At 35.4% G+C, this 15,318-nt stretch overlaps 1 protein-coding gene across 2 annotated transcripts in view; it reads right to left on the bottom strand.

Moving 5' to 3' along the window:
* Positions 1–7,363, bottom strand: part of UBA6 (ubiquitin like modifier activating enzyme 6) — a 76,020-nt gene extending 68,657 nt beyond the window's left edge. Inside the window, exons 1-2 of one of the 2 annotated variants that reach the window (XM_016164401.2) lie at positions 7,232–7,363; positions 4,087–4,149 (exon numbers count right to left, since the gene is read on the bottom strand). Coding sequence is in view for 1 of the 2 variants with exons in the window: in XM_016164400.2 (XP_016019886.2) it covers positions 4,087–4,149; positions 7,232–7,302 (134 nt within the window). In the remaining variant the exon portion in view is untranslated. The remainder of the gene's footprint in view (positions 1–4,086; positions 4,150–7,231) is intronic. The other variant, XM_016164400.2, reaches the window with a different exon arrangement.
* Positions 7,364–15,318: the final 7,955 nt, after the last annotated feature.

Below are 15,318 nucleotides of genomic sequence, written 5' to 3'. Positions count from 1 at the left end.
TGAGATAAGTTTCAAAAAATAACACTTTGAATAAAGTATGGAATATGGATTAGAGATAAGAGTATCCAAAAGAGATCATGTAAGAGAATATTACACTAACTCAACGAGAGATGCCGAATGAAGTTGGAATTAAGAGTTGTTTTGAAAGAACTGGAAGGATTAAAAAAATTAACTGAATTTTGAGGATAACAAACAGGAAAAAAAAATCTAAGATGACACCAAGATTTCTAGCTAAGGTTACTGAGTAGGTGTGATAGCATTTAATTAAGCTTGGGAACGGGAAGAAAAAGGGATCTACTGTTGCTGACTGCTACTTTATGCCAAAAAATATTTTATATTGTTTTTTTCATAAAATTTTTAAGACTAGTATTCTTAAGATGTCAATATCATTATTCTCATTTATACATAAGAGGAGGAGCAGAAAAATTTCATAACTAGTTTCAGTTCATGTAAATGTCAGGATAGGGATGTGAACATTCTCCTCTATCTCTAGAGACTATGTTCATTCCACTGTACTACAATATTTCTCTAAGAAGTAGATATTCACTGAGCATTTCGCCTAGTTTAAATGCACCTTGTATGCGTTTAAAAACAAGTCTTGACATTTTAAGGAGAAAGCTGAAGGAGTAAACAAGCATCACTACCATATAGAAATAGTTACAGTCATGGAAATGGATGATCTAAACTAAGAGAAAAATACTAAAGGTAGAATTTGGCATTTATGGTGCAAGCAAACCAAGAGCAACCTAAGAAAAAGTCTGAAGAGGAAGAGTCGAAAGAGTAGAAGCAAATCCAAAAGAGAGTGTTATCCCAAAAGCGTTTCCTCTAGTATTCACTAAAATAAATCCAGGTTTTTATTACATCCAGAGATCTAAGAATGCTTTGATTTCTTCAGATAAAAATTGGGATCAATAAGCAAAGAAAGAAATGGCTAGATACACAAATATGGCTCAAGTATAACAGACTCAACAATTGGTAATAAAGATGTAAAAATAGAGACGTGGTACAGAATGCTATTAGAAGTGGCCCTTCCCCCCCACACACGCACACAAAAAAATCTTTAGATGCTGAGAACTATTTCAGATTTATTAACCAGTAACTTTGAGGTGACTTAAGACAGCAGTAATAAGGAAAAAGTGGAATATATTCAGAAAGATACTTTGTTCCACTAGGTATTGAAATTGCTCTAAAAACATTTCCTACTTAAATATATATGCAAATATTAGAACTTGGTTAATATTCAGATTTGCAGATTTTAGAGAGTTTTAGTCTAGTAGGAAAGTCTAATTACTGAGAATTATAACCTGACTCAGTTATTCATATCTGAGAAAAACCTGTATACCTCATAAATAGTAACGAGATTTCAATTATAGTATCTAGGAGGAAATAAACATTTTAAGTATTGACTTTACAAATGTCAGTATATAAAAATGTCGAAAACTCACACTTCCTCTTAAACTTTCAGGTAAAAATAAATTTATGCATATCTGGTCTGTTAAAAAGATGTTCCAATTCCAGAGAAAAGAGAAACTCTTCTATTTTCCTCTTCTTCCAGTTGTTAGAATTTTCCAAATGTAAGACTGTCTTACTACAACTTCCTCATTATCAGACTCCAGGAGAGAATATTACACCCTGTCCTGATACTGATTTTGCCTCAAGAGGAAATGTGCAAATATCTTCTTAACATTAATATCTCTGAATTTAAGTACCATATGCACCTTTTTCAGACTTTTCTGTCCTATCTTTTGATTTTAGTTTTGGTTCCTGCCAAATCATTTAACTGCCTACTTCCTAGGGTTCAAGACCACAAGTCAATCTGAACCCACTGTCTTGTTCTAGTCATTCAATAATCATTTAATGAGAATCTTCTAAGCATTAGACAATATGCCATGGTCTTGAACTTTGAGAAACTCATACTCTGACAGAGCGACATATATGTAAAAAAATACTACACGACGAGTAGTTTACTAGCAACAAGGATAATGTGCTTTAGACTGAGAAGGATTAGAAGTAACTCAAGTGAGATCTCAGAGTAGACATTCAAGTGAATCTTAAAAGTAGAAGGTATTTTTGAGGTACAAAAAGGAACTCTAGGACAAGACAAAAGTATAAACTATGTCTGGTATGGAAATAGTCTAGTATGGCCAGTGTATTCAAAGAGGTATGTTGGCACTAACAAATGTTGGTGGGAAAACTGAATAGCTGCATGCAAAATAAAAGATGAAATGAGACCTTTATCTTCTACCACACATAAAATCAATTCGAAATGAGTTAAGGACTTAAATGTTACCACCTGAAGCTATAAAAGCCCTAGAAGAAAACATAGGGGGAAAGCTTCTTAATGTTGGTTTTGGCAAGGATTTCCTGGATATGACAGCAAAAGCACAGGCAATAATAGCCAAAACAGACAAGTGGGACTACTTCAAACTAAAAAGCTTCTGCGTGGCAAAAGAAATAATTGATGAAGTGAAAAGGCAATCTACATAACGGGAGAAAATATATGCAAACCATACATCTGATGAGCGGTTAATATCCAAAATATATAAGGAACTACAATTCAATTCAATAGCAAAAACAATCAAACAATAAATCCCCCTCAAAACAAAAAAACCCAAATAACCTGATTAAAAAATGAGCAAGGGCTAGAATAGACAGTTCTCTAAAGATGAGATACAAACAGCCAAAAGAAATATTAAAAGGTGTTCAACATCACTAATCGTCAGGGAAATGCAAAACTACAATGAGATATCACAAGTTTGTTAAGATGGTCATTATAAAACAAAAACAAAACCACAGAAAATAACAAGTGCTTGTGAGAATCTGGATAAATTGGAATCTTTATGCACTATTGGGAATGTAAAATGGTCCAAATGCAATGGAAACCAATATGGACGCTCTTCAAAATAGAACTAAGAATAGAACTATCTTATGATCCAACAATACCTGATTATGTGTGAACTTCCACATATACCATGCCTAATCCGCTATATTCTGTAACTTACAGTCAAGCAAACTGCAGGCTATTTACAGCATTGCAAACAGAAAATTTAATCTCTCGTTTATTGAAAATGTTCATTAATCAGCAATTACAGAGTTGGAGGGATATAAAAGTTTTACAGGGATTTTAATTAAACAATGAATAAAATTAGCAATGCTACCTCAAGGAGTTGCATTTGTTATCCCAAGAATATGATTGAAAAGTCATTAAGAACACCAAACTCGAAGTGACTTCTGAAGTATATTTATAATCAGGAGACCATATGGTAATATAATTTCCACATAAGCAAAATGAACTTAGTCTTTTATCACTTTTTCTAAGTGTACAGCACAAAATAGATTTGAAATCAACATATCAGCTCCTTCCAAAGTGCTCAAAATTGATTCTACATCCCACGATAAAAAATATAAAGAGAATTCAAAAATACATAATGAGCCTATATTTCCAAATTGTAACCTACATAAAATCTATTTTCCATGAGTATGAAAGGAAATCTAACAGCTTTTAAATTGAGATTATACTGCTGTACATACAAATAACTATTAAAAAATTTTCCTTAGAAATGATAGCAACATATGTGTTTTTAATTTTTAATTTTGAAAAAAGTATTTTGATTTCATGAAAAAGTATGGTACACACTGTCCTACTAAATTCCATTCAAATCACACCTCTTCAATCACACAATAGTTCTCCAGTACAAACACGCAATGCTGTTAATGAGATTCACTGAAATAAACACATTGTCTAGATGCTACTATACAACTAAAGTGAAATGAATTGTTTATTATGAGACTCTTGTACTACCAAGAACATAAATATGTACTTCTGTCCAAAACCAAGTACATTAATGATAGCAAAATCATTCTTAGTCGTATCACATAAAGCAACTGAGATTTAAATATCATTTTAGCTTTCAGACTACATACAGTTTTCAAAAATCACAGAAACCCTAATTTTAACTTGAGTGAAACTTTTAGGACATATTTGCAAAATTCTGCATGGACCTAATCGTATCTCTTCGAAGAGACTAGTCCATTATTGAAAACAAAAAATGGGAAAATAAGTTTCAGTTTCCATAAGGTTCTTACCTGTATAACGCATCATCGATCTCCACAGACTCTGTTGACATGATGGGCAAATTTGTATTTGTACTAAAAAATAAAACATAATTTTTAAGAGTAAGTATGGTTATTCAATATTCACATCCTGCAATGGAACATTCAATTATACATGGGATCAGATTCACTAGTTACTAAAAGAAATTTTACAAACCAGATATATATTTTATTATCCATCACTTTACTTGGATTTTAAAAATAGGTCAAAATTAAATCCACTGCTTGCCTAATCTTTGTGTACTGTAAAATTATAGCCCATGGTTGTTTTACTCTTAGGTGTTGTTTTATCATTGCTATATATATTCTGGTGGATCTATATTTATCTAGGAATATCTATATCTTCCTAGATAATCTTCAGTTCATGGAATTTACCATATATACTGATAATATCTAAACTTACTACTCCATGTTCGATCTCTCCTCTGACCTCCAGATTTTACACACCTGCCAGCACAGTACCTCTGTACCATTAATATTACAAATATAGCAAGCTCAAAACTGAACTTAATTCTCCCTGCATGATCTATTCTTTCCCAGTCTTTTCCAATTTTGTTTCTGTCACCACCATTTACTTGCTCAGACCAAAAAAATCTAGGAATCCTCTTAATTTATTCCCTCATTTTCCCCATCTGTGAGTCCTATTAGTTCTTCCTTCAAAAAAGATCTAAAATCTGATCACTTCTCAATACTTTAATCGGTATAATCTAAGGCCACACCACCATCAGTTTTCATCTTAACTACTTCAAAGGCCTTCTAATTAGCCTCTTTATTTCTACTATTTCCCTTCCCCTTCAGTTTACTCTCCATAAAACAGCCTAAATCTTTTAGAATATAGTCAAACATTACTCTCAGACTTAGAACTACCCTTGGGTTCTATGAATAAACTTCAACTACCTTTCCATGCTTAAAAGGCCTGTGTTCTGCCTCTCAATTACCTCTCCAATCTCAACTCCCACCACTTTCCCTCTTGCTCAGTTTTCAGTCACAATGGCCTACTTGCTGTTCCTCAAAAAGTCAAACTTGCTATCACTTTAGTTTTTATACTTGCTATTCCTTCTGCTTGGATTGTTCTTCCTTCAAATCTCTGAATAGCTGACTCCTATTACTTAAGCCTCTATTAAAAGTCACTCACAAATATGACACAGACCATTCCTGATCACCCTATCAATGAAATAGCTCCTTTTCTCCTTAGGTCACCACCTAACTCCATCTCCACTGAATAAAGGGGGAAAAAAAATGAGGCTGACATATGTTAACTTTTTAACAACCTGCCTAAAGTAAGAGCAGGTAAATGGGAAAGCCAGAATCTGAACCTAAGCAATCTAGCTCTTGACAGCCACCAGACTGCCTTTTGCCTCTTATAGTAGGCATAATGAAATTAGTCAAAAAAGATCTGTTGAATTTTAAAAATTAAAAACTTAAATACATTTGAGTGACAAGAAATACCTATCGTGATATATCATTTACTGCTACCTGTCCCATTTTTTTTCACAGTTTGGCATACAAAGAAAAATGATAATAGTATAAACATTAAGAAACAGAGATGGTTCCCTGGCAGAGGAAACCAGCCTGAGGCATTTGGGCCTGAGCCACCCTGACAGCTAAGATCAATATCATCTGAGTAAAAGGATAATCCATTCCGGGTTCTGAGAAGCTCTAATTACCAATTACAGGATTCTAAAAACAATGTGATAGCATGAAATTCAGTTTTAGAATCCATTTCTAGGCCTGGTATTGATACATAAGCCAAAGGATTTATAGATATAGTTAATAAAAATGTTATCATTTATCTTACCAAACATTGCCTAGTATTACCAAATGATATAAGATTCTAGCTAATTAAATGGATAACTACTGGAAATATTTGATTGTAATTACCAAAGCAAACCAGAAGATAGCTGTGTTTAAGAGATCAACTATCTAACAAAAAAAACATACACATACACTATAATACCTTTTTGGCATTGTAATATGAAAATGTGAAAATAAACAAAATCTTTTATTACACAGTTTTCTTATCTCTAGTATACTTTCACTGTCTTTCTTGCATGGAAGGCAAGAGTCTAGTGGGTAAAGCTAAGAAAAAATCAGAAAAGTTACATTCTAATCAGTTCTGTCACTTAATGATATGACTAGCACTTTTTCCCAAAGAGTTCTGCCTTACTAGAAAGTTTCAAAAATCACTTTTATAATAAAGTCTATATGGTAATCAAAAATGCTTTAAATAAGGGGAGTTTCTGTATGGCATAATATCCCAAGTGACTGGCAGTACTGCCAACAGCAGGGTAATACCATGGTGACAAAAGCATCCCTTTATAGTCTGAAGCTGGTGAAAAAACTACAAGCTTATGAGTCTCACTTTAGTTCAAAACCATATATCCATCACTTCTATCTTTGGAATATTGTATTCTGGTAGTGGACAGGATATAACAATCCATTTTATTAAGTATGAGATGACTGAAACAGGAACTACACAAACATTCCCCACCCCCAATTTTGCAGGAATGGAAGAAACGTGAAGAGCCTCAATACCAACTGGGAAATAAGAATGGGAAACTTGTGGCATTTTTTCTTTTCTTTTTTTTTTCTTTTTACACAAGTCAACAGAGGTCCTCAGGGTGTCCTGACTGCCACTGATTCAGTATTACGAAGTTCCCTCTGGTAATAGTTTTCAGAGGAGGATCTCGGTGGAAGATTACGTACAGTAAAACTCTTGGCTTTCATTTTACTGAAATGAAAGTGTTAAGAGACGAGGTCTGGGAAGCTCACACTAAGCGACTCCGGCCGGAACTGTCCGCCGGAGCCCTCCCCTCCCCTTCCCTCCCCACCCTCCCTTTTCAGTGACCGGGAAGAAGGATGGCAGACCCCGACCGGAACTGAGAAAGCGCTGAAAGGGGTGATAAGTGTACTTTCTCAGCGAAGCCGGGAGCCGCGGAGGTCGGAACCCAGGCCGCCAAACCCACCTCGCACGCTCGCCTCGCCTCCCAGGGCAGGCAGGTTCTGTCCGACCCCGCGGCCTCTCCTGCGCTCCCTGCTCGCCCGAGAGAAGCAGAAAGCCGGTGCCCGGGTCTGCCCGCCACTCCCCGCTTCTTCGCGCCCACACTCATCATCTCACCTGCCGGCTCCCCAGGAAGAGCAGGATGCCTCTTCCCCCCGAGGTGCGACCACCGGTTCGGATTCCTCCATTGCGTCCAGGGAAGCCGCCGCTGGCTACAGAGAGGCAGGGAAGGGGGCGGGATCAGGGGGGTCAGGGGGCGAACAGTGACATCACCGGAGGGGGCGGGCCTGAGGAGCGCGCAGCCTGGCCGCGCTTTCCCGTCAACCCCAGGGGCATCCTGATTTCCGGTTCGGGTGTGGCCATGGGGAGAGCTTAGCAGCAGGTGGCAGCGTTGAGCGCCACTGCTTTGACATGGATCCGGCGGACGTTAAGTGGAACCAAAATAGTAAAGTTACGCGTCACATCTCTGGCTCTGCAGCCAAGCGCAGAGGATTACAGTGGCCAATAAAATGATGGGACAGCATAGCAAAATTCTGCATAGCAAAATAAATAACCGAAGGCTGGTAATAGGTAACTCCAGATTTCCAGTCTGGGATTCCATTTTTCAGACGTTATACGTTGAACGAATAAATTGGGACATATACTGTATGTCAGGCACTGTCACATGTTTAATAGAATTATATGATTTTTAGAGCTATAAATGACTTGTCATCCAGTTTGCCCCCTTCGTTTTATTGCCCCCGTCAATGTTAGCGACTTGGTCAAGATCAAAGAACTGGTTACAGAGCTAGTCACTGTCAGGTTGGATGCCAGAACATGTCTAAGGACCCCTCATCTAATTCTTTCTATTGACTCCCCTTTCACCTTTCTTAGAAAACAAGAATTAGTGGGGCACAATAACATTATAATTTGTCTTTCATTTTAAATAACAGTATATACTTGAAGAAACATCTGTAGGATTTTAAAAATCGGCATATGCTTTATATTATATCATCTTTTGCTATGTGTAATAATATTTTTAAATTAGAACTTCTCTTTAATGTAGAGAGAGGGTCCAGACAAAACCATTATCCTTTGTGCCTCTCCATTCCCTTCTCAAAATTGTCCATCTCCAAATACCTAGAAAGTTCATGCTGTTCATCTATAGCATCATTTAGGTTTCTCAATCCAGTTGTGTACCTTTTCCACATAATCACTAATTATGTGGTTCTTTCAAAGTTCTGCTCTAGCATTAGGCTTATCCCCTGTCTTTTATTCTAAAGTCAATATATAAATATCTTTGGCCTACCCCACAGATATTGCCAATTTCTCTATTTCCCTCCAGTTTCCCTTATTTCTTTCCTAACTATTGAATGCCTATTAAACTTTAGGACCTAATGAATAGACAATGATCAGGTGACAGAGGTACAGTGGTCCCTGATTTCATCAGTCTCATTATAGGAAGACCAAAAAATGAAAAATAAATGACTATATAATTTCAGAGAGTAAATATAATGAACAAAATTTTGAAAAGGTAAAGAGAAAGAGACTTGGTGAAGAGGAGGGAGACAATTTTAGATAGTCACAGAAAGCCTCTTTGGGAAATGACATTCGAGTCAAAATCTAAATGTGAGCCCTGCTAGATAGATATTCTAGCAGAAGAGTATTCTAGATAGGGAAATGAAAGTGTAAACTTCTTTATTTTCTTTTTTAGTATTTCACCTTCTGGTGTATATTTGTATGTTGCTACTCTACCTATAAAAGAGACTGGGCTTTTCCTGGAGAAAGATTCGAAGTATGAGGGGGAATTTGATGTAAGAGAGAGTCTCCCTTGCTGGTTTTGAAGAAGGAAAGAACCATGTGGCAACAAATGGGGAATGGCTTCTAGGAGCTAAGAGTGACTTCCAGCTAACAGCCAACAAGGAAATAGGGACTTTGGCCTACAGCTGCAAGGAACTAAATTTAGTCAACAACCTATATGAGCATGGAAGAAGATTTCAAGCTCCAGATCAGAACATAGTCAATACCTTGTTTTCAACGTAGAGAGGCCCTGGGTAGAGAACTCACGTATATTATTTATGCACACATAGAGATGTAAAGACTTTTATAGGGCTTTACATATTTCATTTCTCTTAGCATATATAAGTAACTATATAAAATTGTAAATACATAAAATATGTATTATATACATATTCACACACATATATATATATATATTTCCTTGAATAGAAGTGGAGGTCTTGCTGTGTTACTCTTTAGGAAAAATGATGATATTATATTAATTTCATTTTTTCCCAGGAGAAGGAAAAATGTTGCTTTGGCAATGTCCCAAAGCCCCTCAGCCTGAAGCTAGGATCAATCATTCAAAATTCCTTTAGAAGACCAAAGGAAAAAATTTGGATTTTGTTTCAAGTGTGATAGAGAGTCACTATGGGTTAAGCAAAGTAGTGACATTTTAATTATATTTTTAAGAGAGCATTGTGATTGTTTCCTGGAGAATAGGAGAGCAAAAAGATTTACTGAAATTTTTGTGGCTCTAATTAGGTTGAGAGAGGCGATGACAGATTATGCTAGATTAATGACAATGGAGATAGATGACAAATTTGTAAAATATTTTGCAGATTGAATCAACCGGACTTGTTGGATTAGATGTAAGACACTAGGGAGTGATATTAAGGATGAATGCTGGGTTTTGGCTTGAACAAACAGCACTCAGGGGATTAAATAAGAGCATGACTTATTGGGAATCATTTTAGGGTGTACATGCTAACAAGTGGAAGAATTTCCATAGACTAGCTTTTTTACATTTGTACTTTCCCTCCACTACCCACATCGTTCTGATGCCATATGTCTAGACACATCCATTTGAGGATATGACTATGTCTTACACTTTCCTAAGTCAGTGGGGGGGGGGCGTGAGTAACAATATTTTATGTAGAACTATGCCTAGAACCTTACTGTCATGGCTAGCAATAACTTAACTTTACATGTAAGTGACCACATAATATCCCTATAGATTCAATATAAATATGTCTGTAATTCAACTTTCTTTTGCCTGGATTCCAAAGATCTCCATGGACATTCCAAAACCTTCTCATCTGAAGTATGACAGAGGGGAAGTAAAAGTGGAAAGAGATAGTCTTAACTAATTGCAATTATACTACTTTAGTCTTTTGAATTTTATAAAAATGTATGACCACGTGAAGACTTCTTTTCCAGTGCCTCAGAAGGAGGCTGATTAAGTGGAGAGCTTTGAAGTTAAGTTTCATTAGTTTCATGGGGAGCCTGCTTCAGGTTACCACAAATTTAATTAGTTTATTGGACAATTATCCTCTGGATCTTAATTGATAGCCAGAATTTTTATAAAATTATGCAAACTTCTTATCCAATGGCCTAATTATACAAACAGACACACATAAAAAAAGAACAGGGACAAAGCCTTTTCCAAAAATGTCAGTAATTGGGTGGAAGCTACCCTCTATGCATTGAATGAAGACTCCAACTACTAAGAGTTTAAAATGTTTGAATTTAGATCATGAAAAACAATAAAGTCTGTTTTTCCCCCTAAGGCTACATTTATTGTGCGATTAATATGCTTTGTATTAAGATTATGTGCTGTTTAATTGTGTGTTATACATAGTCTAAATTTATTTTGAGAAGTTAATTGGTGATTGTGGCAAGTACTGCTGGCATCTGACCCCCCAAACTTTCTTTTGTGCATGCATGTGCACATACAGACACATATATACACGCAAAATAACAAAAAAAATTACAATTTTTTTTTCAGTTACCGAGTAGCTAAATGTTTAGGGAAATTGAATGCTACCTCCACAAGATAAAGCATACCCATAAGGTGTTTAGCGTAATCCCTTTCTTCTCTGCTAGTTATTAATTTAGGGTTAGGCATGTGCTCAGGGTGGTCATGTGTTCCAATTCTAGACAACTGAGGAAGTACTGAAGTTATGAGAGAGATGCACAATGAGAAGCCACCCTTTCCTTCTGCCTTTGAGACTTCCAGTTGAAGACAACTAACTTCTAATCATTGAAGGAAAGCTTAGTGGAAGCAAAAGCTCTGAATTAAACTACTCTACCTACTTACTTCTGGATTTCTGGTAACATGAAATGAAAAAATGCCACTTCTAGTCTGGCATTTCTGTTACAGCAGAAAACATTTTAATAGAAACAGTGATATATAAAAGAAAAGTCATACAGACACCAACACATATGACATTTATTGTATTTTTTTCTCATTACAAAAGCAATATATGTTCATTAGAAATTTGGAATTACAGGAATTCAGAGAGAACTATCAACACCTTTTTGCATAGTGTATTATTCCTATGCATGCACATTATAACATGACTTTTAAAAACAGACTACTTTAAACTTGATTTTTAAAAACTTAACCATAAGAATTAAATTGAACATTTAAATGAACCTTAATTAAAAATTAAACTGAATCTTATTTCATTTAGTTTCCTATGGACAAGCTCAATGAGTTGTGTTCAACATTTGAAACTAGGTTAAAAGTAAAATAGATGAGTGACTACCAAATAAATTCTGAGACCTGGTCACTTCAAAGAAAATTCTAACTTACTTTCACTGATTTATGCTCCCTGAAAGATAATGTTTATGGTACTGTTACTGAAATAAAAGGAGTCAGTTTACTAGCTTGGAATCAAAGAAGAGATAAGGGCAGGTTTGCAGAGGTGCAAGTCCGAGAGACTCAGGCAAGCTAATGCTCTCAACAACCTGGATCCCAGGTGTCTTGGGAGTACAGATTACACAAAGAAAAATGAGTAGTCATGGAAACTAAGGGAATTGGAGTAACTGATCATTGTGTTCAATTCTGAAATTAGCTTGGAGCCATCTATCCCCTCAGGTCCCATGGCTGGTGGGGTTGTTCTGCCTCAGTGGGCCTGGAGCTGAAACACATCTCAGGCTGTCATCCTGAGTGTAACCAGAAATTTATTGTCCCCAAGATTACAGACCTGATCTCATGTTCTAAGGCTTAATGATTAAAGAAGCAGGCATATAAAGCTAGGGAGCGGAAAAAGCAAGTAAGTCACAATGCTATTATCTGGGCAAAACCAATTTGAATCAGAAAAAAAAAAGAAAGTTTGTGTAGGTTCCAGTACTCTACCATGGTGTGTTTGTTAAGGCTATTATATCTGTTTCTTAGGCTGAAATTGAATTAAGACAATCTTTGTTCAATTCATTGGCATTGGTCCATGTAATTTATTTGATTGAGTCGCAGGAAGAAATCTTATTTTAAAACAGTTTTATATACTAAATAAAGAAAGAGATAACCAAAATAGAATCTTAATTTTCTGATATATTAGAATTTACTCTGCGGAATATATTCTTTTTTTACGAGGAATCCTCATCTTTAATTATGATTGGAAATAAATGACTGCAATATCAAATATTACTCTATGTTGAGTGGTATATCTGTTATTGCTGGGGTGATGTGAAATCCACATAGCCCCAGCCGACAGGGAAGGAGGACAGTGGTGGTGTATGTTGTCCCTCGGTTCTTCCCCACCAATACAGCAAAGAATTACCAGTTGGAGAGATTCTGAAAGTGAGATTTATTGAAAGTACACTTTAGAAGGAGAGGGGCCATGCTAGGGAAGGCTGCGGCCCTGTGAAATTTGGGAGGTGAAGAGATAACAGTATGCCCCAAGGGTAGGAGCGAGTTTTCAGCAAAGACAGCTATAACCACACAGAAATGAAAAGGTATTTATGTTTGGGCTGTGATGAGAGTTCCTAAATGATCCCTGTGTGAGGTTATCTTGACTGACCTCTGCTATATAACCCTTTGCCTACCACACATGCGCTTATCCAGAATCGTCTTTTATAATTAGAGTCATGAACTTCCCAGCACAAACATAGTATTATAATGACAGTATAATGAACATTAGATTGTGAGCAGATTAGGGTAGTACTTTCTGTACAGGATTCTGTGGCCAGCAGCTTTTATGCCTTCTGTGCTCTAGGATTTGGGGTAATTTATAACCGTAAAAGGAAGGTGTTTCTGGGAGGTCCTTAGGGAAGGTCTTCAAGGGTGGTTTCTATGGTTACAGAGCTGAATCTTCTCTCCTTTCACTCATGCCCGACTAACATACCTAACTTTAATTTAAAACCCACGTTTACCTTTTGAGTCATAAATTTTAGTTTATATCCATATCCATATTATAAATTATGCACCACAATATTATATAACATAGTTATTTCTGCTAAGTTTTTCGTTACATATTGAGCCATAAGAGATTTTCTAAGTTTCGAATGGTGAGTAATCGAATTGAAAGAATAGTTTCAATATTAACAGTATTATGCATGTATATAAACAAACAAATGCATTCTGATACATTTTTATTGTATTAAACTTCCTTATAAATAGACAGAAATCAGAAATTCCTAACCTTTTTTTGTGTGTGATACGGCAATCCTTTGGCAGTCTGGTTTGGCCTACAAACCCCTCTCAGGATAATGTTTTTAAATGCAAAAAATAATACAAATAGGAATGAAAGAAAAACAGTTGCATTGAAATATAGTAATGTGCATGGACCGTAGTTAAAAGACCCCTGCATCAAGATTTCGAATAGCCCTTTACTTAGTGTATCAAATAACGCCTGAGAACATATCTAAGTAAATCAGTTTTTTGAACATATAAGAGCCAAATTGACATATGTTTATTAAACGTATTTTAATAAAGCCCTTAGACTGTATCTTGTATATGATTTTTTTGCCTTTAAATTTGGAAGTGAGAATTGTTATCAGTTTAGGAATAAGCACATGATAAAGAGACTTGGAGAAGATCGATTTTGTTGTGACTTATCTATATTCCTGTGTCATTTAGCAGAACTATAAAATCTTGGTATCAATATACATGTCTTCAAAGTTAATTTTGAGCATTTTAGTACATTAAAAATTATAATCTTTGCCCAATTCAACTGTAGGGTTGGAGCATGGATTGGTCAATTAAAGGTATGTGTTTAGTAAAAAAGAAGATATAACAGAGTAGAAGGAAGGAGCTAAATTGTGATAGAAATAGGATAAATGGAGACAGAATTGGAAAATAAGTAGGATGTAGAAAAAAACACTACACACTACAACACTGAAAAACTGAAGTATAAGAGAAAAATAAGGAAAGATCTACCATTAGTCTAACTAACAATTTGCTTTCCACAATTCCACATGCCCTGGAATATATGGAGATTACAGTCTATCTTTTGTGTGGCACTGAATAGCTCAGATGAATATAATGGTATTTTACCTACTTTTTTAAAAAAAGAAGTTAAAAAATGGTTGAATTTCTTTTAAGTCTCATATGGTTTTCTCATTTAATGGATATTATAGTCCCATTATTTTCATTCTGTCCCCTTTTTCATGGAATGGGTAAAAACAGACTGAATTAAAAGCAGTATTGTGCTGATTTATTTTGGAAACCATACCACTTAATGTGAATATCAGTAGATGTTATACATTTACAGGGATTTTTTTGTTTTGTTTTGTTTTGTTTTTTGCTTTTTACAATACTCTATTGTCTTTTTGATCTGTATATATTAAACTCATTTTCAGAATTTCTTTTACATATCTAATATCTTTCTTTTTGCTTGATTTCTTATTTATTTTTTCAGGGCTTTATGGTTTCTGAATTTAGTAAGATCAGAAGATAGAGAAAAATCCCTCATATTAAAACAGAGGATGTATAAAACATAATCAGTATAGGTCTTTCCTTGATTGTATTTTAAAACAATTTTAGTATTACTACACTTGATAACCATAAATTCCATAGACTGTACAACCTAGAGAAATGTTCTAACTACTTCCAAATCTGAACCCCTCTAAAATTTCCCTTTATATAGAGGCACTTTACAACCTGTACCATATAAAAATGGGACGAAGAACTACTTATAAAAGTCTTGTCAGGTTGAACATAGCAGGATAAGATTGTAATTGCTGCTAAACCCTTTTGGAGGAAAAAAACCCTCAAGGATAGCTGAGATTAAGTCTGTTGTGGTTTCTCATCCTTGTTTTTTGGCATCTCTTTGCCTTAAGCCATGGCTGTTTTAGATACTTATACATTTTTATTTGAGAAGAAAGTGATAAGAAACTTCTATAATGTGTTACAGGGGCTCAGGGCAGAGATATCCTGATTCAAGAGTTTGTGATTAAGGGGAAATAATTCACTATTTTTCCTGAGTTTTTTCCTTGTAATT

This window comes from Rousettus aegyptiacus, unplaced genomic scaffold (assembly GCF_014176215.1).
Source record: "Rousettus aegyptiacus isolate mRouAeg1 unplaced genomic scaffold, mRouAeg1.p scaffold_m13_p_10, whole genome shotgun sequence".
Lineage (NCBI taxonomy): Eukaryota > Metazoa > Chordata > Mammalia > Chiroptera > Pteropodidae > Rousettus > Rousettus aegyptiacus.
This window is presented reverse-complemented; position numbering and strand designations above follow the sequence as displayed.